The sequence below is a fragment of the Anabrus simplex genome, chromosome 13 (genome assembly GCF_040414725.1).
Source record: "Anabrus simplex isolate iqAnaSimp1 chromosome 13, ASM4041472v1, whole genome shotgun sequence".
Lineage (NCBI taxonomy): Eukaryota > Metazoa > Arthropoda > Insecta > Orthoptera > Tettigoniidae > Anabrus > Anabrus simplex.
In genome coordinates, this window is record NC_090277.1 from 94981536 (window position 1) to 95003889 (window position 22354).

The window sequence follows — 22354 nt, forward strand, 5'->3', positions numbered from 1 at the left end:
CCGCACACTGGTCTCATGTGGCATCACTGACGTGTTGCTGTCCAGCGCCATCTGTTGGCCTGTCTGTGCACTCGGTGTCAATAAAACCCCATGTCATATCAAGCATGTGTGGCCATTTGTACCTGACATGTTGCTGTCGAGCGCCATCTGTTGGTCATTTTTTATTCTTTATTTTAGTGTCAATAAAACCCCATGTAACGCCAATCGTGTGTGTCAATTATTACCTCTCTACCTCCAATATTCCGTGAAGTACTGCCTCGTCAAATGTTAACGGACTTTTGGGTCACCCTGTATTTAACTCCTCTGTGAGAAAAGAAAGTTCCACTGTGGATCTCAAAGCGATTCGCTCCAGAAATTTCCACAGTTTTTCAACAGTATTACACCAGTTATAACACTAATAATGTATATTTGATATAACACATAGTTAATTCACATTTTATTATTGCTTTAGCAAAATCACCAATGAATTACTTTATTATTATTATTATTATTATTATTATTATTATTATTATTATTATTATTATTATTATTATTATTATTATTATTATTATTATTATTATTTACTATCGATAAAGGACAAATTACAATGTTAACATTTCTACTTAGAACTGAAGACTCATTTTTCCAGATAACTTACATATTATTAACATTTTCATGGCATTTTATAAGTATGAAAGCCAAGACTGGTTTAATTCATTTTATGTAACACTAGACACAGTAGTATACTTGAATTTAAGCCATGTACATTCAAAATCTTTAGCATTTCTTCAAAAATTTCATTTAGAATCTTTGGTAGTCTGAGCTAATAATTTTAAAAATTAAGAATTTAAAGTATTAATTTCTTAAGAGGATAAGCAGACAGGAGAAAAAGCGTGTTCCTTTACAGAATGCAAAGCAAGAGTCTTCGTAAAACAGCAATAATTTAAATGGTTTATCTCATTTTTTCACAGTATAAATTCATGAGACTGCCGTACCAGTCAAAAGGCTTGTATGTAGTATTCGAGACTCTGAAAGCCCCAAGAAAGTGATTGATTCAGATCTCGTTTACGACAGAAAGAAATTGAGCCTGGATGATCGGATGTTATGTTGCACACACAAATGTTACTCTCACAGTACACTGGAAACAAATTATTTGAGGAAGGGAAAAGCATATGAACTACTTTAAACACACCTGTAACATGTAGAACTGCTGAATTATATCCACTCACAAACACAACAACATGCCACAAAGTGCTATCAAAAGCCATGCCATGTACACAACACAAAATAGGAAGAGAAAATAAACTGCTTTCTAGAAACAAATCATTACACTACGGTACAAGCTGCTCAGGGTAGGTTCCCAGTCAGGGGAGGGCTTGTGTTTACACACCCATACTCCCACTGGATTACTCCTTCAGAAGAATTTTGTACAAATCTAACAGCCATAGTTTACGGCAAAATTTTTAAATGTGATGTCAAATCGAAAGAGGAAAAGGATTGTCATATTTTAACATTTCAACATTTTTATTATACTGGATGATTTACATGAACTGGGTGGTTTACAAAACGACTCCATTTTCATCTGATAGCAGAAACAAAGATGCAGTTGCTTTCTACTCTGGGAGATTTACTTACCAACCTTTGCCAACATTACTCTAATTGTTTCCTCAGTTTTGCTTGTTGTTTAACCGCACATTCGTTCAAGATGCAGTACACACTGCCCGAGTCTGTTTTTAGTGAAAAATTACTGGATTACGAAGTCCATCGTAGCCACGCAAAGGGTGTTCAAGAGAGAGTCTGGTGTGTGTGATCCTCCAAGTGACAATACTGGATATACTGAGGAAGTTGGAAACAACTGGGTCTTTGCTGAGCTAGTTTGACAAGCATCGCACATCTGGTTTGTTTGCTTCGGTCTCTAAGGAATAAGGAGGCAGGGAATTCGTATTCCATATATCAAAAAGTGACCAAGTTAAAACAACTGAAACATACAAGACTACAGCCATTTAGGAACAAAAAGAGTCCATTACTGCACATTTCTTGGATGTTTTACTGTATGGCCACCGGGAATTTTGAACATCATGTGGTCAACTCACAATACCCACATTTGGGCCAGATATAACCCCCGTAGTATTCATAAAAGACCCCTGCACACCCACTGAAGGTCGGAGTTTGGTTTGCAGTCTCAAAAAACTGAATAGTGGGTCAATTCTTCTTCTTCTTGGGTATGATTAATACAAACCGGTACAAGGACATTTTCCTGCAATTTGTCGAGCAAATAGACGACACTGAGCTGACTCAGGGTTATTTTCAGCAAGACACATCAACTGAATCTCTCTCTCTGATCAGCAGCTTCTTCGAGGACAGAGTTATTTGTGAGAATTCGTGGCCATCAAGATCTATATCATTCCCTATGGGAATCAACATCTACATCATCACGTGAACTATGGCGACGTTATTACCAAATGCGTCCAAACAGGACCAACATGCTGTTATTCTGTTCTGGCTGCTTACGGACAAACACCAGTGGACATCCATCAGAGAATGAAGACTGTGTATGGGGCAGGATGTCTGTTGAAAACCACCGTTGTGGAATGGTGCACCAAGTTCCGTGCAGATCATGTTTCAACACAAAATGTCGGTCGAACTGAGATGCCAACTTCGTCCATTGTGGATAACAACAAGTGAGGGCCCTATAGTTCTGATCTCTCCCCGTGTAATTATCACGCCTTCGGTCCGCTCAAAAAGGTCGGACGAAGATGTGCAGCATGTGGTTACGGGCTTCGTCATGCAGCAGGACACGGTGTTTTACCACACAGGGTGGGATTAGTGCCTCAATGTTCATGACGATTTTGCCTGATTGGCATCCGGATTCAGGACTGTATGGTCGTCTAACAGAAACTTTTTGATCGCCCCTTATAGTCTACTGCCTTTTGATCTTTATGCAAAACAAAATTTAGTACCGTGAGTGGCGGGCAAAAGGGCTGATGTAGAATGCCTGTGTATCCTGCTGACGATCCCATACACTGGAGCCACACCAATAACTTACACGCTCTCTCCTTTACATCCTTACTACAAACTCTAAATACCTTCCTAACCGTAAGGGATCTGTAACCTTTATTTACAATCACATTCAAGTGATTATCCCAATGAAAATATTTCCTTATATTACCACCTAGGTACTTACAGTGATCCCCACGAGGTCTTATAACCTCTTCAACAACGTATCAAAATAAATTGCTCCAAAACCGTGCTTCTCTCACCGAGTTGGCACAGAAGATGGAACGTGGACAAGAGCTTGACGAAGTAGATCATTACAGATAACTGGGCAGTGTGGTCACAGAACATAATCAAAGTCATCCAGAATCCACAAAAAGGAGTACATTCATACAACCACATGTAGAAACTTCTATGAGATTCTCAAATCCCATAAAGAATCAAAACAGTTTCTTTATGCCCCTCTTCACATCGCATCTCTAACCAGCAAGGATACGAGCAAGCTCCAAGCAGTGTAAATCAGGTACCGATGGACAATAGTCCAGACAAGATCCATCTTATCTAAGGACAAGCTAAGGTGGTTTGGAAACTCTCAAGGTCAAGCAGAAGTTTCTTTTGATCACCTTAGCAACTAATGACAACTATAATTGACAACTGATAAAAGCTAGGCGCTGTGTAAAGTTTTCAAGCTATGAAGCAAAGCCCTCCTCCTCTTCTGGGAACCAGCCACCAAACACGACTCATCAAAACTTACCGTTCCTCTTGTCTGGGTCCATGCCCAGCTTTTTCATGCCTTCCCGAACCTCCTCTATGTCGCTGGAGCTGGCTTGGAACGTGTCGGACACAAACTCGTGGGTGGGGCTGTCTGTAGAGGCTTGTTCCGGGACTAACACATCATCATGGCGAGCTGGCTTAGCTAGAGGGACAACAAGGACACTGAGCGCAAACCAAAGAGGGCGGGGCAAACAGGAACTAAACCAAAAAGACATGCGCAACACCTCATGCAGCCACTACAGAGAGAACATGTCGTCGACTGATCCGTCAAAGAACACGAGTTAGGTCAAGCAAGATGGGAAAAAGGAAGCCTTTGTGTAGGGATGTGCCAGCAAACTAGAGAGGATTCTCTACTCTACATACCTAAAATAGTGTACTTGATATTCATATTTACTGAATGTATGTAGAACTTATCACACTAAATTTAGAATTTATTGTCTTATATAGAAAGTTAGAAACATGAAGCCAAAACATGAAGGGTGGTTGTAAACAATGTAAACCATGTATGCGTGTTAGAGGGTTGGTCATACTGATAAATAATTTGAAAAAGATAATTAGATATCTCGCACCATTGTCATTTTATCAGCTGCTGAAGTTAGTCAATCGGATCGCTTTGCGGGCGATTTCAGATTTTGCGAGGCGGTGTTGCTAAGTCTGCACATGGCTTATGAGCGCCAATAGAAGAAACAAACTTCTCCAGGGGAGGGACTTGAACAAGGACCTCCCTGCTGATAGGCTCGACCCATAGCAAGCACGCTACGGTGGCAATGGCTGAAACCCACGGTGTGTTAGTGTTTGATGCACTTTTCTCGCATGGCTCTCAAGCCCGAACAAGCAACATACATACATACATACATACATACATACATTACATACATACATTACATACATACATACATATCCCATGTCGTTCCATCTTACGCGATGGGTTGGCGAATGAGGCTTCTCGACCACCTGCGGTGTCTGAACTTCTCTCCTTCTTTGATGCTTACCAAAGTATGTCCTCACTGTTGAATGTCAATCTTCACCACGTCCTTGTACCTGAATCTTGGTCTCCCTCTTGGTCCTTTGTCTTCAAGTTTTAGATCATACATTTGTTTCGGTAATCTGTTAACTTCCATGCGTAGCATATGTCTATACCATCTCAGTCGCTGCGCTGTTATTCTGTCCTGCAGTCTTACAACTTGAGCCTGCTTGCAGATTTCCTCATTACGGACTCTGTCTCTCCATGTTTTACTGATCATGTTACGAACAAATCTCATTTCTGCTGCCTAGATTCTACTAACATCGTTATTTCTCATGGTCCACGTTTTTGCAACCATAGGTCAGGATTGATACGTAATAGGTTTCATATATGACTCTCTTACATTCTGTTGGTATTTTCTCGTTCCATATTATGTCTTTAACTATTTTATAAAAGTTGCTACCTGCCTGAATTCTGTGGGAAATTTCCTTGTCTATAGAATGAGTATCAGAGGTAACACTTCCAAGATATTTGAATTGATGGTTCATCTGTAGCTATTTCCCCTCCATTTCAATGTGTACCATTGGTTGTCCATATCTCTTCATAACCTAACCTCACTTTTCTCTTGGCTGAAGATAACTCCATATTCTTTAGCAGCTTCTGTCCAGGAATTTATTTGTCCTTGAAGGTCTTCTTTAGAGTCTCCCCACAAGGATATATCGTCCGCAAACAAGATAACTTTCATTTTCTTACCTCCAATGGTTTGAACTTATCTCTGAATCTCATCCATCACAGTGATGAAAAGAAGAGGAGACAAAACACCACCCTGTCTTAACCCAGGTTTTATATCAAAGGTTTCAGTCATTCCTACAGGTGTTTTGACTTTACTTCGGGTATCTTCATACAAATTCTTGATCCTGTGTATCATGTCATCCTGTATTCCAATTTTCTTCAGTGTTTCACACACCTTTTCTGTTCACAGCATCAAATGCTTTCTCAATATCCAGAAAGGCTAACCACAAATCTCGGTTGTGTTCATAGTATTTTTCCATTAACTGACGGACTGTAAAGGTGAAATCAGTACCGGTAGTTGATCTCCCCTTCCTGAATCCATACTGTTCTTCGAAGAGGTTCTCTTCAGTAAGGGGTCTGATTTTATGCTCTGTAATTTTTTCATAAAGTTTACCAACTTGAGATGTTAAAGTGATGCCTCTATAGTTGAAACATTTCTATCTCCTTTCTTGAAAATTTGAATTATGATGCCTGTTTTCCAATCGAGTGGTATGTCCCCTTCCTTCCAGATCTTACAAAAGAGTCTGTAGATCCAATGTTTTCCAGAAATGCCCATAGCCTTGATCATTTCTCCATTAATTTCATCAGCACCAGCTGATTTTCCAGTTGTGATGCATTTCCAGGCATATTCAAAATCACTCCATGTTAAGTTTAACCCGTTGTCAGAGGCAGACTTGCATGAGATAGTACTAGTACTGTTTTTTTTTGTGCAGGTTGCATGCAGTTCACATTTAGCAATTCATCAAAGTAAGTCTCTTTGATCTTATCATTATGAGTGATCAGATTTTCATTAACACAGCCTCGTAAATCCCATCTGAATTCACCTGCAAAGCGATCTGATTGCTTAAGTTCAGCAGCTAATAAAATGACAAAAGCGCGAGATATCGATGTAATTTTTTCTTATTACTTACCAGTATGACCAGTGCTGTTATGCTCATATATCTGGTTCATGTTTCTGACCACCCTGTATAATAGAATAAAAATAACGACTGTGAGTTGAGAGAGCGATGTAAAGAGGAGAGTATGACGAACATGAAAAAAAATTAAAAGGACGATCTTCAAGTTTTCTGTTTTTAGTCTTCTGGGTCGGGTTTTGAATCAAAGACCTCCACAGTTGTCTATCCTTCCATCGCTCCCTGCCTTCTTCCAATATTCGTTTTACTCCTCTCTTCTCTATACTCTTCTTCACTGTACCCACATCTTTCTGGGCCTTTTCCGTTGTCTTCCTCCAATTATTTTCTCCATAATTACTTGCTTCAGAACTTTATCCTCTTCCATTCTCATCATGTGTCCTTAAATTTCAGCTTACTGTTTCATAATTTTTCAATAATTCTCCTGATGATTCTGTTTTCTGGTATCCTGAGTAGATGTCCAAATAAAAATTTATTATTATTATTATTATTATTATTATTATATAATTATATATAATATATATATTATTTTAATATTATTATAATAATAATAATAATAATAATAATAATAATAATAATAATAATAATAATAATAATAATATCATCATCAAATCCTGCAGCTGAAAGTCCTGGTATTTTGTTTCCACATGAAGTTGATTTGTGTGATGCTAGAAGGTGGAATTTAAGGAAGGAATACTTGAATATACAGCAGGAACTAGTTCTAGAATCTATGATAAGTGTTTTCATAACACACCTCTCTGTGTACTGCTCATGGACTGACATGTTCTCTCTTACAACACAACAACAGTGAAGAGTGCTCAGAATCCATAGAAAAGGTACCGTCCTGTGTCACTTTGTATAGGTGGAACTTCGAAAACTTAAAAAAAGGAATCATTATTTTATATAGGTTTTTGTCGTTTGAGTCATCAATTCAAAGATGCAACTCTATAAGCCCAATCCTTTTCACTTGTAGTCTAATATGTAGGTCACATCCGTGTTGTGGCCTCACCCTTCAGTCTCCTTCCAAAATTTAACAACACAGCTCTTAGTATCCAGTCAATAATTGCTTGTCACGATCATCATGAAAATCATAACTTAGGAGGCAATGGTAAGTCATTTCAGAGCTTTTATTCCTACAGGAAGATGCTCTTCCGAACAGTTTCTCTAAAGGATTACAGTTCAATTGAAATGCAATAATCGGATTCTTAATCACATCGAAAAGTACCTCCATGATCTATTTCTGACCTATAGTTATTAAATAATATATATTTGTTCCAATCTTTTCTATTATCTACATTAATTCAATAAAAGTAAACTTCCATCTGTTTAATAGGGGAACCCAGGGTAATTAGAACATCATATATAAATACCATAAGTAGGAAAATAAAATACAAAATTGATAGGGTGACTACAAAAAAGAAAACTCTTGCACAAATTGATTAACGCTCTATAATGTGTACGGATGCAGAAATATCATTAATTACTTTTTGGTATTTATATGATAATGTTCTAATTACCCCATGTTCTAATTACCCTGGGTTCCCCTACTATATATCTGCTTTAAGCAAATTAATTATTTGTAGAACGTTTCATTCCTTAGGAACATCTTCAGCTACATAACATTGCTTAGGTGAAATTACATAGAATTATCTTCTTCTCAAAAAATGGAGAGCCGCATCAGCTGCCACTAGATCCCTCCAAGGACACAGTAGGTTGACATCATATCAAGTCTTTAGGAAAGCTTTCTCATAACATCAATACGACAGTAATCAGCTTCAGAAGATCCCTTAATAAATGAAAATTGAGGAGATCCAATTTCACCAAGTTAATTCAAATAACCATACTCACTTTGGTAAAGAAGAGCAGCTGAGGAGAACTTTTTAAAATTAAGACGTAACATTGACACGAAAAAGTTCTTTTCAAGTACTTTTTAAAAAGAACAACTAAGAATAATAACACATCAGATATGGACTAATAATGCTATATACTTAAAATTTTAACATCTATTGTTTTAAATTGGGTTAGAACATAAGTATATCCATCTTCCCTTCTCACTTCATTGCTACATCCAACACTTCCCACCTATTTTAATTATTTTTATCTTTCAAAATTAGTTTTGTTTTAAACATGACAAAGATACTATTTTAAGATTTTTTATGAGGAGAAGATAAACTATATATTAACACGTTGACTACCAGCTCCTCAGCGGGTGATTTAAACCTCCAGCCCAGCCTTTTTAAATCCCCTAATCTCTATAGTGCACTATTTTACATTAAATGTTACTGTACAAACACTGGTCGCTGAGACTTTCGAGAATCGGCCTAATTTTGTATAGCCTATCAGGATTCCCCTCATAATGACTGCTATCGCTAAAGTGCAAGAATGACAATATGTTTTTGAACTGGGTTTGTGCCATGGTTTTCGAAAATATCGGCGAGCCGAAAATAGTGTCCTCTGTCCAGTACATTTTTCAGATCTGGTTTATGACTTATTCCTATTACAAACATTAGTCCTAAAAACTTTTTATCTCATTTATGTCGAACAGTTTCCACGTCTGAAAAATAGAATATTTAGTGAATGGACGCAGTGCACCACTAATAATTTGTTCCGTATAAAGGTTTGTCTGATGCCATACATATTCAAGGAAATTGTCATTTACAAATAAATTGATGAAAGACATCATTTTGTTGCTATTTTCGATGTCAACATTTAATGCTACCCAGCCAGTGAACTTGATTGCAGGCGGGCAATAAGACGGACACGTATCAGTTATTTGAATGTGCTGAATTTCACTTTGGCCAGAGTCTGGTATATCATCATCGGAATTGCTTTCGCTATCACTGAAATCAGGGATGAGTTCATCACCAGAATCATTGTTCAGTAGGATGTCTTCAATTTCCTCACTTCGTATACTGTGTGTGTAACTCACGTTATCCAGACACAATAACTCACTTCACTACACACCCTCACAAGAATACCACGACTGGCTTAGGTCCGCATATACTCAAAGTAAAAATAAAAAAAGAAATAAAGAATTGGAGTATACCCTCCATTCAGGTAGTCAGGGTGAGGGACTGTTCATTTATATGCCATCTATGGTTTTCAACACGAACGACGACATCATACTAATTTGCGCTAAATTCGAAACAACGTTTACATCGCACAACGTTAAATGCCTTAACTTGGATATGGTCCCGCACATAGGCTGCTCTTAAACACCTTAAGGCGTTTACAGGAGTGAATGTGTTAAAAGAGTTTACTGATAACAACTTTGGCAAATCTGTCCATCCATTCTACTGGACTTACTTGCTTCTTTTTTGTTTTATTCTCTCTGGAATTACTTGCTAGTGAATCATAAGACACTGATAGGTCTCTAAGTTCAGCTAACTTTGAGTAATCATAAAATCAAATCATTAAATGATCACTCCAATAATTGTAGGCAAAGGCTTACCCTAACCGGCAATATATTTTGTGTACTTAGCAGGTTGCTAAGCGACCAACATTTTCATTAATAATTATTCTGATATACAAGATTTTCATCCTTAGTAATACCAATGTATGTAGCCCTGTTTATTACTACCTGTCAAGCCAGACAGTATACATTTCCGCTGATCATGGAAGATTACTACTCCCAGTAGCGGCAGGTAGGGGCGGAGGGGGGGGGGGGCGAGGGGGGTGCCCCCCAAATTTTTGGAGGAAAAAATATTCCATTTTAGCCACCTTAATTATTTTTGAAAGTTTCAGCAGACTGAGGAACCTAACAGTTATTTTAAAAATCGCCTGAAATTATGAATTATTAAAGAAAAAGCCAGTTTTGTACAGCCCTTATTGTTTTTTGAGCTAATTGCCTCTTTTTATTTTTATAATTATTAAGAAAAATACTGAGCAGAAATAATGCACAAAATGTTGTTCGTTGCGGCTAACCAATTCGTACAGCGTGACAGCAAATAGTCGGCGAGTACTCTGGATTCGCGCAGCAGTGTGTAGCATGTTCTGCGGCGAAGGGTAGCAGGGGTATGTTTTTGTCAAGGTCATGGACGCGTATTCGTCCGTCTGGCTGTCTCACTCAGTAAACGTGTCTGTGCAGCGTGTTCCTTCGTTTGTGTGTTAGTAAAATACTAAGTTCACTCCGAACTTCTACCTAATTGTAATACATTTCTAATTATTGTCCCTTTGGTGAAAGTTTTATTGTACAGTACCATTATTACCGCACTAAAGTTGGTACACTTCAACCTTACGTCTCTATCAAAATTCACTCAGAGAGCTTAAAAAAAAAAAAAAAACTTAGGCTACCATTTTGTAGATATTTTTCAATTTTGATGCCCTCCCCCCCTGTTATAGCCATAGACCCAGGTACTTTTTTGTGGCCCACTCCCACTTCTAACTCCCAATTGTCGCTACTGTAGATACCCTTTGATTCTCTAACCTTTCCCAGCTTCCAAATATATTCAACAGATATTAGAGCGTTCCTAATAACTTGCATGCTGCTGAGAACCAAGAGAAAAAAAAAAAGAAAAAAAGAGTCTACGTACAAACAGATTCAGATCATGACATACACCTTAGACATTATCTGGGACACGTATTGAAGGATAACCTACCTACATAAGAAAGAGTGAAGGCCATGTATTTAAAAAAATTATCTGCCTGGCAAAAATATAAACCCACGCCCCTTCGAGATTAAAAATACCACAACACAATACCAAGCTCTACAGGACAAAAAAGTGAATACATGATGTCAGAATGGATGAATACCAACTATGAACTGCGGCATACCACAACATACTTCTTATTAAATGTTCATAAAACCAATGAAAAGGGCAGGCAAAGCAATATTACTAAGAAAGGCACATAAAGACGAGTTATCTGACCTATTTATAACGAATGCTGCGGTGCAGAAAGGGTCCTTTAGTTCTACATAATTTCACCTAAGCAATGTTATGTAGCTGAAAATGTTCCTAAGGAATGAAACATGTTCTACAAATAATTAATTTGCTTAAAGCAGATATATAGTATCTAACAGGTGGAACTTTACTTTTATCGATTTAATGTATAAATAAGATTTGATACGGGAATTAAAGCTGATTTCTTGCAATCTTTTCTATTATCTCTCAAAATGTTCAGCTTTAAATTATTGTTACAAACCACAGTGCTCAGCAAGACCATTGCTACAGCCCTAATGATTCGACAAATTTGACAATTTTCGGTCCCTTGGTTAGTTCTTATTGACTAGGTTCATATAATATACTATGGGTGATGGTTTGGTCCGCCCTGTCGATATATTATCAGTTTCTAATTTTGTACAATTATTTTACTCATACATGTTTTGGGAGCCCCAACTCCCTTCATCAGAGATTTCTACATGATAAGTCAATATTCCCCATATCTTAAGATCTAACGTTATTCAGCTATACATAAGACATCTACAATACATATAAACATAAGAATAACCACGCCCCCCCCCCCCCCCTCTGTGGTGTAGTGTGATTAGCTGCCACCCCTAGAGGCCCGGGTTCGATTCCCAGCTCTGCCACGAAATTTGAAAAGTGGTACAAGGGCTGGAACGGGGTCCACTCAACCTCGCGAGGTCAACTGAGTAGAGGTGGGTTCGATTCCCACCTCAGCCAACCTGGAAGAGGTTTTCCAAGGTTTCGCACTTCTCCTCCAGGCAAATACCGGGATGGTACCTAACTTCAGGCCATGGCCCCTTCCTTCCCTCTTCCTTGTCTATCCATTCCTATCTTCCCATCCCCCCGCAAGGCCACTGTTCAGCATAGCAGGTGAGGCCACCTCCCCAGTTGTATCCTGACCCAGAGCCTGAAGCTCCAGCACACTGCTATTGAGGCGGTAAAGGTGGGATCCCTCGCCGAGTCCAAGGTAAAAACCAACCCTGGAGGCTAAACATACATACATCATCATTATAGACCGTTATGCCTTTCAGCGTCCAGTCTGCAAGCTTCTGTGAATTTACTAAATATCGCAACAATCCTCTGTTTGCAACTAGTTCTGTGGCCTCATTTTGTTCTATACCTCTTATCCTTAAATAGTTAGAAACTGAATCTAACCATCGTCGTCTTGGTCTCCCTCTACTCCTCTTACCCTCCATAACAAAGTCCATTATTCTCCTAGGTAACCTATCCTCCATTTGTCTCACATGACCCCACCACCGAAGCTGGTTTATGCGCACAGCTTCTTCCATTGAGTTAATTTCTAACTTAGCCTTTATCTCCTCATTCCAAGTACCTTCCTGCCATTGTTGCCACCTGTTTGTACCAGCAATCATTCTCGCTACTTTCATGTCTGTCACTTCTAACTTATGAATAAGATATCCTGAGTCCACCCAGCTTTCGCTCCCGTAAAGCAAAGTTGGTCTGAAAACAGAGCGATGTAAAGATAGTTTCGTCCAGGAGCCGACTTCCTTCTTACAGAACACTTCTGATCGCAACTGCGAGCCCACTGCACTAGCTTCATTACACCTTGATTCAATCTCACTTACTATATTACCATCCTGGGAGAACACAAACCTAAATACTTAAAATTATCTACCTATTCCAGCTTTGAATCATCAATCTGACATTAAATTCTGTTGAACTTCTTGCCTACTGACATCAATTTAGTCTTCGAAAGGCTCATTTTCTTACCATATTCATTGCACCTATTTTCAAGTTCCAAGATATTAGACTGCAGGCTTTCGGCACAATCTGCCATTAAGACCAAGTCGTCAGCATAGACCAGACTGCTTACTACATTTCCACGTAACTGAATCCCTCCCTGTCACTTTATACCTTTAGCAGATGATCCATGTAAACTACAAACAGCAAAGGCGAAAGATTACAGCCTTGTCTAACCCCTTCAAGTACCCTGAACCAAGAACTCATTCTACCATCAATTCTCACTGCAGCCCAATTGTCAACATAAATGCTTTTAATTGATTTTAATAATCTACCCTTAATTCCATAGTCACCCAGTATGGCGAACATCTTTTCCCTCAGTACCCTGTTATATGCTTTCTCTAGATCTACGAAACATAAACAACTGTCTATTCCTCTCTTAACATTTTTCAATTACCTGGCGCATACTGAAAATCTGATCCTGACAGCCTCGCTGTGGTCTGAAACCAAATTGGTTTTCTTCCAACTTCCTCTCAACGACTGATCGCATCCTCCCTTCCAAGATGCCAGTGAATACTTTGCCTGGTATACTAATCAATGAGATACCTCGATAGTTGTTGCAATCCTTCCCGTTCCCTTGCTTATAGATAGGTGCAATTACTGCTTTCTTCCAATCTGAAGGTACCTTACCAATACTCCATGCTAATCTTACTACTGTATGAAGACATTTCATCGCTGCCTTCCCACTATACTTCACCATTTCAGGTCTAATTTCATCTAATCCCTCTGTTTTATGACAATGGAGTTTATTTACCATCCTTTCCACTTCCTCAGGCGTAATTTCACCAACATAATTTTCTTTCTCCCCATGAGCCTGGTTGTTCGTGGCACCACCAGGATGATTTCCTTTTACATTGAGAAGATTTTCAAAATATTCCCTTCACCTGTCCATGGATTCCCTGGGATGTATTATGAGTTTACCTGAATTACTCAAAACACTGTTCATTTCCTTTTTACCTCCCTTCCTAAGATTCTTTATTATTGTCCAGGAAGGTTTCCCTGCTGCTTGACCTAGCCTTTCCAGGTTATTACCAAAATGTTCCCACGACTTCTTTTTGGATTCAACAACTATTTGTTTTGCTCTGTTTCTTTCATCTACATACAACTCCCTGTCTGCCTCGGCCCTTGTTTGGAGCCATTTCTGATAAGGCTTATGTTTACAAGCTGCTCTCACTTCATCATTCCACCGAGATGTTTCCTTTTTCCCCTCTTTACACACAGTCGTTCCTAGGCATTCTCTTGCTGTTTCTACTACAGCATCCCTGTATGCCACCCATTCTCTTACTATATGCTGATCCTGCTTACTGTCCACTGTTCGGAACTTCTCCCTAATCATATCCATGTACTTGTGTCTAATTTCCTCATCCAGGAGATTTTCTACCCTTATTCGTTTGCAGACAGATTTCATTTTCTCTACCCTCGGCCTAGAGATACTTAGTTCACTACAGATCAGATAGTGGTCTGTATCATCGAAAAATCCCCCAAAAAACCCGTACATTCTTAAGAGACTTCCTGAATTCGAAGTCGATTAAGATATAGTCTATTATGGATCTGGTACCCCTACTCTCCCACGTGTAGCGGTGAATAGCCTTATGCTTGAAGAATGTATTCGTAACAGCTAAACCCATACTAGCACAGAAGTCCAGCAAACGCTTCCTATTCCCGTTAGCTTCCATATCTTCCCCACATTTATCAATCACCCTTTCATATCCTTCAGTTCTATTTCCAACTCTTGCATTGAAATCGCCCGTTAGCACTATCCTATCCTTGTTGTTGACTGACTACGATGTCACTCAATGCTTCATAAAACTTATCAACTTCATCCTCATCTGCACCTTCACATGGTGAATACACTGAAACAATTCTCATTCTAATTCCTCCAACTGCCAAATCCACTCACATCATTCGCTTATTTACGTGCCTAACAGAAACTATTTTGCATGCAATAGTATTCCTAATAAACTGCACTACCCCATACTCTGCCCTTCCCTTTCTAACACCCGTCAAGTACACTTTATAATCTCCTATCTCTTCCTCGTTTTCTCCTCTTACCCAAATATCACTTATTCCTAGCACATCCAAATGCATCCTATTTTGACTCAGCCAGTTCTACTTTCTTTCTTCCATAAGCCCCATTAATATTGATAGCTCCCCATCAAATTCTATTTTGTTCGTCAAGTTGTTTCCAAGGAGTCCCTCGCCTGTCAAATGAGTGTGGGACTCCGTTACTTCCATAGGTCCCGAGGCTTGCTTAAAATGTTCTGAGCTCGGTAAATTCATGAAGCAGGATGCTACCCTACTTACACATAGTCCAAGTGAGGATCTCTCCTCTAACGGGTTAGGGACCACCGGTGGATTGTATAGTCCTGGCCGCCTGAGCACAAGGAGGGCCATGACTCAGAATATTCCGACATGCCCATTCCCATTCCATAGCAACTAGTATCCCGACTCTCAGGACCACTTACTAGGCCACACAGCCGTTGCCCATGGTTCATGAACTAAGACGTGACTACAGTAACCCACACTATGAGCCAGGGTAAACAGATAAAAATAAAGAAGAAGAAGATGAAGATGAACCAGTTCTTCTTCCTCATACCTTTGTGCTTATGCAGGTCGTTCATGATCTGTTTTAAAGTGTTCCATTATGTTTTAAAATGTTCCATTACAACAAATATAATCAAGGAATGGTCATTATGAGTGTATGTGTTAAAAATAATGTTATATATTGACAGTGTCTTAGGTATAAGCGAATAATGTTAGATCTTAAGATATGGTGAATATTGATTTATCATGTAGAAATCGCTGATGAAGGGAGTTGGGCCCCCAAAACATGTACGAGTGAAATAATTGTACAAAATTCGAAAATGATAATATATTGACAGGGCGGACCAAACCATCACCCGTAGTATGCTATATAGCAGCCCTAACGAACGATCATAATGCTTCCCTGCCCGCACAGACTTGGCCTGTAACAAGTCTGGAGTCTTCTGAAATGGTTAATACCAGGCTGTAATATCTAAGCTATGAATGTTTGAGCACTCCACCACTGAATCAGACAGGAGTAATTCACATAAATCATGCTACAACTAAGGGGAGGACACTTAAGATACTCACTGGTCTGTTGCTGCAGAAACCTGCACCGGGTCTAAACAGCAATGTGGAGTAGCCTATAACCTAAGGTTGGAGGAGCGATGCATTCAAAGTGTGCTATGTACTACATCAAGCTTCCCACACTGTCTGAACTGTCTCAACAACCATCTAGAATATTATGCCTTTTATCAGTACTGAAAGACAGCTCGAATGTAATTTTATTATTTCACTATAAAAATATTCTCTTGAGCCATCTTTCTCAAATTCTCCTCACTCTGACTTCATTTTCAATTCAAATGTTGAAGTTATTAAAAGTTATATTTTCAGTAAAACAGAGTAAATATGACCATCTTTTCATACCAATCAAAGTTCATATATAAGCTCAATGGACAAAAAATTAGTCACCTCTGGGGAAACCATTACGAGTATCATTTAATACCGTGTAATTCCACCTCTGGACTTTTTAACTGCCTGGGTTTGGCTAGGATTGAGTACGTCACCTCCAGGTTAAGCCACTCCCTGAGAATTTGATCACGCAATTCCATCAAATTGCAGGGATGCTGATGTCTGCGTTTTACCCGCTGTCCCCACCTCCCACAGATTTTCAGTGGAGTTCAAGTCATGTGATTTTGCAAGCCAATGGAGATGTAACAGGGTAGGGGAGTGTTCATAAAACCAGTCACATATGCGTCCAGCCCGATGAACTTAGCTGTTATCGTCTTTAAAAAAAAAAATCGGGCTATTAGCAGCATACTCATCGTGCAGATGCTGACTAAAAGGCAACACCTGATCATCCAGAATGTTTAAATAAAACAGGCTGGTTCATATTAGTGATCACCTCAATGAGCGGGCCCAATTCACGATATGAAAAACACTCCCAAAATATCACAGACCTACCTCCCGCTTGAACCTGACCTTACCGAGCTCGATAGCTGCAGTCGCTTAATTGCGGCCAGTATCCAGTATTCGGGAGATAGTAGGTTCGAACCCCACTATCGGCAGCCCTGAAAATGGTTTTCCGTGGTTTCCCATTTTCAAACCAGGCACATGCTGGGGCTGTACCTTAATGAAGGCCACGGCCGCTTCCTTCCCGCTCCTAGCCATTTCCTGTCCCATCGTCGCCATAAGACCTATCTGTGTCGGTGTGACGTAAAGCAACTAGCAAAGAAAAAGAACTGACCTTGCACACATTCAGGATGAAATTCTTGTTAACTCTATGACAAGTGTCATTGGAATGCAGGTAAAAATGCAATTCGTCACACCACATTACGTTCTGCCAGTCAGCTGCTGTACTGTCCATGTTTGATGATTTCTAGCCCATAGAAAACGCACAGCTGTATGTGCCTGTATGAGCAATGGCCTCTTGCGAAATGACCGACTCCAATTGTTCATTGCATGCAGTTCCCGTCGCAATGTTCTCTCGTTGCCAGGTTGGGATGGACCTTCAATCACTGACTGCAGCAATTCCTATCGGGTACGGAAGGAATTTTGATTCACAAGCGTGAAATGCATCTCCGGTCCCTCTCAGTCAGGATCATTTTCTGACCACCATTCTGACGTTGTGTTTTTTGGCCACACGTATTACACCACTGCTTGTAGACACATTGAACAGTCCGCTCGAAACACCAACAAATTCAGAACTTCGCGCACTGTATGGCCATGGCCACGGCCACGGTCAAACACGATAGACCCTATTTGCCACTCTGTCACACCCTTATATCTACCCATGTTGTTCACCTCAGTAGCGTAACTGTTAAGGCCGGTCTCCATTGGTTAACATTTAACAACATGTCAGCTTTCTTCGCTTTATCTCAGTATTCCTTTGATGAGACATCCCACAAACAAGGCCTTTCTATTATATCATTAAGTCCAGAGTAATTTCCTTGCTCCACTCCATTTCTGACTATAAATTTTAGTATAGTGCAGAGAGAACGACACATGTGCGGGTACTGTATTGGTAGCTTATAACAAAAAGAACGAATGTTGCGGAGTGTTGTAACTATAATGCTACTGCACGAGAAGCACGTCGTTTGCGTCGTATAGGCTAGCTGTTGGCATGGAAACAGCACGGAAGTTGCCGAAGCTGTGCCGACATCTCACGAACATCGAAGTGACTTGACATGTTCTCCACTTGGATCGGCAAACACGCCATGTTAAAAGTGTTAACCTCAACATTCTAAGTTAATGTGCGAAGTCAATTGGAAGACTTAATCACAACTGTAATTGTCAATTGTAACATGTTAAATTAAACATGTTGGTGTTAAATGTTAATCAGTGGAGACCGGCCTTCAGGGTTATTCGCTGCCATCCTCGGGGCCTGGGTTCGATTCCTGGTACTGCCAGCAAATTAAAACTGGCAGGAGTGCTGGTATGTGATTGAAATGGTTCATGCAGCTCACCTCCATTGGGCGTGTGCCGGAAAAGAGCTGCACCACCTCGGGATGACGACACAAGATTACCATCTACCCATGTTGACGTACACTGTACGCTTGAAACATCAACATCCCACTGATCGCTACTGCATTACGCTTACATAGAGTCTGTGTGTGTATGGTTGAGCACGGGACTCGTTCACTGCGCCATCTGTATGGGCTTAACGATTCATCTGTGCGTGCACACTAGAGCGAGTAATTTTTTTGTCTGGTGAGCTTATAAAGATATACAAAAAACAAGCAACTACAACATAAGGCCATTTCCTTCATGTCTTTTCTCTTTGCAGGTGAATAATGGCACCATCCCTGTACGATGTCCAGCCATCTGTGGTATGTGTCTGGAGATGGCAGAGGGACCAATAGGAGAGGGAACAAAACTTTTGATTAATTTTGTGCAGTATGGATGTCTGGAAAATACCATTCCCATAATGGGTCATATTATCAAGTGTCTTTCATACTAGGATATGGCATAACATTCAACAAGTTTATAGCAATAACACGTGTGGAAGTATTAAAATACTGTATAGCTAAAAATCTTATGGATTACAGAGTACAAAGAAACTTTTATCATAATTCGTGGGAAATAATATTGCACACAATCAAAACCGTCTTGACAGCAGTCATCAAAAATATTGATTAAAAGTGCTTATACATATTTTACTCCTCTTAGCCACTACATTGTTTGCATGTATGAAATAAAAATAACTTGAAAGCCATGTTAATACAACAAATGTAGTAACCAAATAACACCGCTAACAATGCTTGCGAAGTTGGATTATCCCTTCTGTCTACGAATCAAAATAAACATACAAAATGTTGGACTAAATCATGATCACTTATGTACAATGGCTACAGTTAGGGAAGAGTTAACAGTAGACTAGAAGAACCGTGTTACACAAGGAAAACCAGTGAGTCATTCTCATGAGGTCAAAAGTAGACCACACAAAAGAAACTATGGTTTGAAAATCATGGGATTGATAATTGGAATGCATCACCTTCTGCAGTCACAATACTTTTCTCCAAACATGTAAGATACTTAAAGAAAAACCTCAAATATCTTTTAAATTTCTGTGATAGTATTGCATTTACAACGTTAATATAAGAGTAAGTCACTTTACGGTTCCATCTACTGTACATCGTAGAGTTAAGGTACTGGAAATATTTATCTGTGAATTTGTATGTGATTTGCAATGGCATATTTAGTAAATTTTGAGAAAATATTCTGCATAAAAGTGTACTCGTTATGTAATAAAATATATTAAGTTTTCTGTAAATATTTTTATTACTTTCATTCCGGCTCAGGAACACCTCTGCGAAGGTCCGGACCTAACTTCGGGCAGAACAACCATTACCTACCTATGTGATTGGTTTTTGATTATGATGTTACATGACTTAAAATATTTTTAGTCCTGTATTTTTGTGATTTTTTCATTTTTAAAAATTCTCTTGTTACCAAGAAATTTCTTGTAATATTTTGTTTTAATCTACAGTAGAGCATAGATTATCAGAAATAACTGGGGATGTCTGGATAGATGACTTTTTGGATAACTGATCATTTATGAAAAAAAAATTGGTCTTGCAAATAACCTTAGGCATACAGTTTAGGTAAAGCCCATAATGTTCTTTTACTTCAGAGCCAGTCACTTCATAGCTGTCTCAAGGCAGTGAAGAGGTTCCTCACTGGATAGCAAGCTTCCTTATTCACTGTAAAGTACACTTGCATAATTTGTTATCGGGCACCACTATTCTTTTCAAATGTCCGATATTATTGCATTTCCGAATCCATATTCCCGAGCTAAGCTAGATCCACTAGCACCATCCTTTAACTGCTCTACTGTTTTAACTTTACCAGAAATGCTGAGAACAATGCATTTACATTTAGTTGTAACTGCAAGAAACACAACAACTGGTGGAACTTCTACATGGTGTGCAAATTTGAACTTGCCGACCTCAACGCTTTCTGTTAACTAATGTTTCAGTTGATTGGTATTAGGATAAATCATGCTCTACTGTGAGGGAGAGAGAGAGTCAGCCAGCAAAGAAGCCAAAAAAAAACATTACTCCTTAAGAGTATTTGGATTCTGTTTCCAGTCACAGCTTGTTGTCTTATGACACAATATTTCAGTCTTCCAGTAAGAGTTTTGTATGTTTATTTCAACTTAATATAAAACTATAATTTCAGAGGTATTCCTTATAACCTTTGTTGTTCTCTCCAGCTTTCAATACCTTTTTTATTTTTATGTTACCCCTCACAAGATTCCAAAGTAGTAATTATCATGAAATGCAGACAGTCCTTCTGCATTGTCACTGATAAGCAAAAAATAATCCATAAATTGGGAGTATTTTACAGAGAAGCTACACTGTCATCAAACATATTAATTATATTATACTGTGGCACATATCAGGGTAGTATTCCAAAATTTTGGTACATCAGTCACAGATCTAGATGCTATGAGGTGAAGCTTCCTGTGAGGAACGTAACCAACTTTGAATTTGGGAAAGCACAAACACTGCTAATGTTGCTGGGAACACCACGACACCTAACTGGCATGTGAAAGGGAGACATTTGATAAATTTCTGACTTCTATATTTTAAAAAAAAAAAGGCAAACAAGTGATAGGAAATCTGCCACCTGGTCTAAATGCAGATCAGTGGAGACTGACTAACAAGTTATATTACGTAAATTGAAATTGGAAACAGACATTTAATTCCTCTGTTATACAGCAAAAGCATTGCTTTGGACTAAACTTCTGTCTGTAAACTTGCTGGCAGTATCAGTGCAATTTGTTATCTCATGGTGTACTGTACATAAGATTATTGAGACAAACTTGAGATTGTACAAGGGATTTTAGTTGGGCCAGGGTAGAGAACGGACGTTCTGTTGTATGAGTGGATATAATAAATGAGAGTACACGTTGTGTAAAATAGCTATTGAATTCACAATAAAGTTCCATGTAAGCAGCACCATCTTCGGAATTTTAGGGGAAAAATATGTTGTTAAAACTATCCACTTTCAGACTGTTGACAGCAATCTGAAGCTTCTACTATACTGTCAAACGAAACCGCCCCAGTGCCTTCTTTGATACTGTCATTAGCAATAACAATGCTAAGCGGTACAACAAAGATTATAATTCAAACTTATCACTTGAATCTAATGCCATATCTGTACAGGCCATGGAGGCCCTTTGATGTGTGAAAGGTACAGGCTTGCATTATCTGTAACCTCAGTACTAAGTTTCACACAGGGTAGCTTTAATTATTGTGATGCTGCCTGCCATTTTTAAATGGAGGCCTTGGGAGAAGCCTGGCTCCCCAACTGCGAGTGGTACACTCTCACCACCTCTTGTGACCACTCAGAGGCAAGCTATTCATGTAGGCCAGCCCACGCTACCACCACTGCTGCCGGCACTGTCGCAGGCCTTCCTGACATCGCGGAGGAAACCAGAGCATTCAATGTTGCGAAGTATCTGGAAGAGCCAGCCTTCCTATATAAGGCAGGCCAGCCGAGCACAGGGTGGTTCAGTATGAGGCCAGTCAGAGAGCGAGACTGTTCAGTTCTGTGGAGCGAGTGCTTCAGAGCACTCGAGCGCCCTTATGAGTGAAATGATGGTGAATATGATTAGCGCTGCTGAGAGGCGCGGGACAGTGGTGAAGACTGTCGTGTGAGTGCAAACCTTGTACCATGTACAGATTTGTGAGACTGTGTCAGCACGCGTAAACTGCTTGATGTGCAGCCGCCATTGTAGTGCA

General features: G+C 39.4%; 1 protein-coding gene across 2 annotated transcripts in view; it reads right to left on the reverse strand.

Annotated features, from left to right (window-relative positions):
• Sap47 (Synapse-associated protein 47kD) overlaps positions 1 to 22354 on the reverse strand; it is a 421114-nt gene that overhangs the window by 18940 nt on the left and 379820 nt on the right. For both annotated transcript variants that reach the window (XM_067156911.2, XM_067156910.2), the window contains exon 8: positions 3728 to 3889. In XM_067156911.2, the coding sequence (XP_067013012.1) occupies positions 3728 to 3889 (162 nt within the window). The remainder of the gene's footprint in view (positions 1 to 3727; positions 3890 to 22354) is intronic.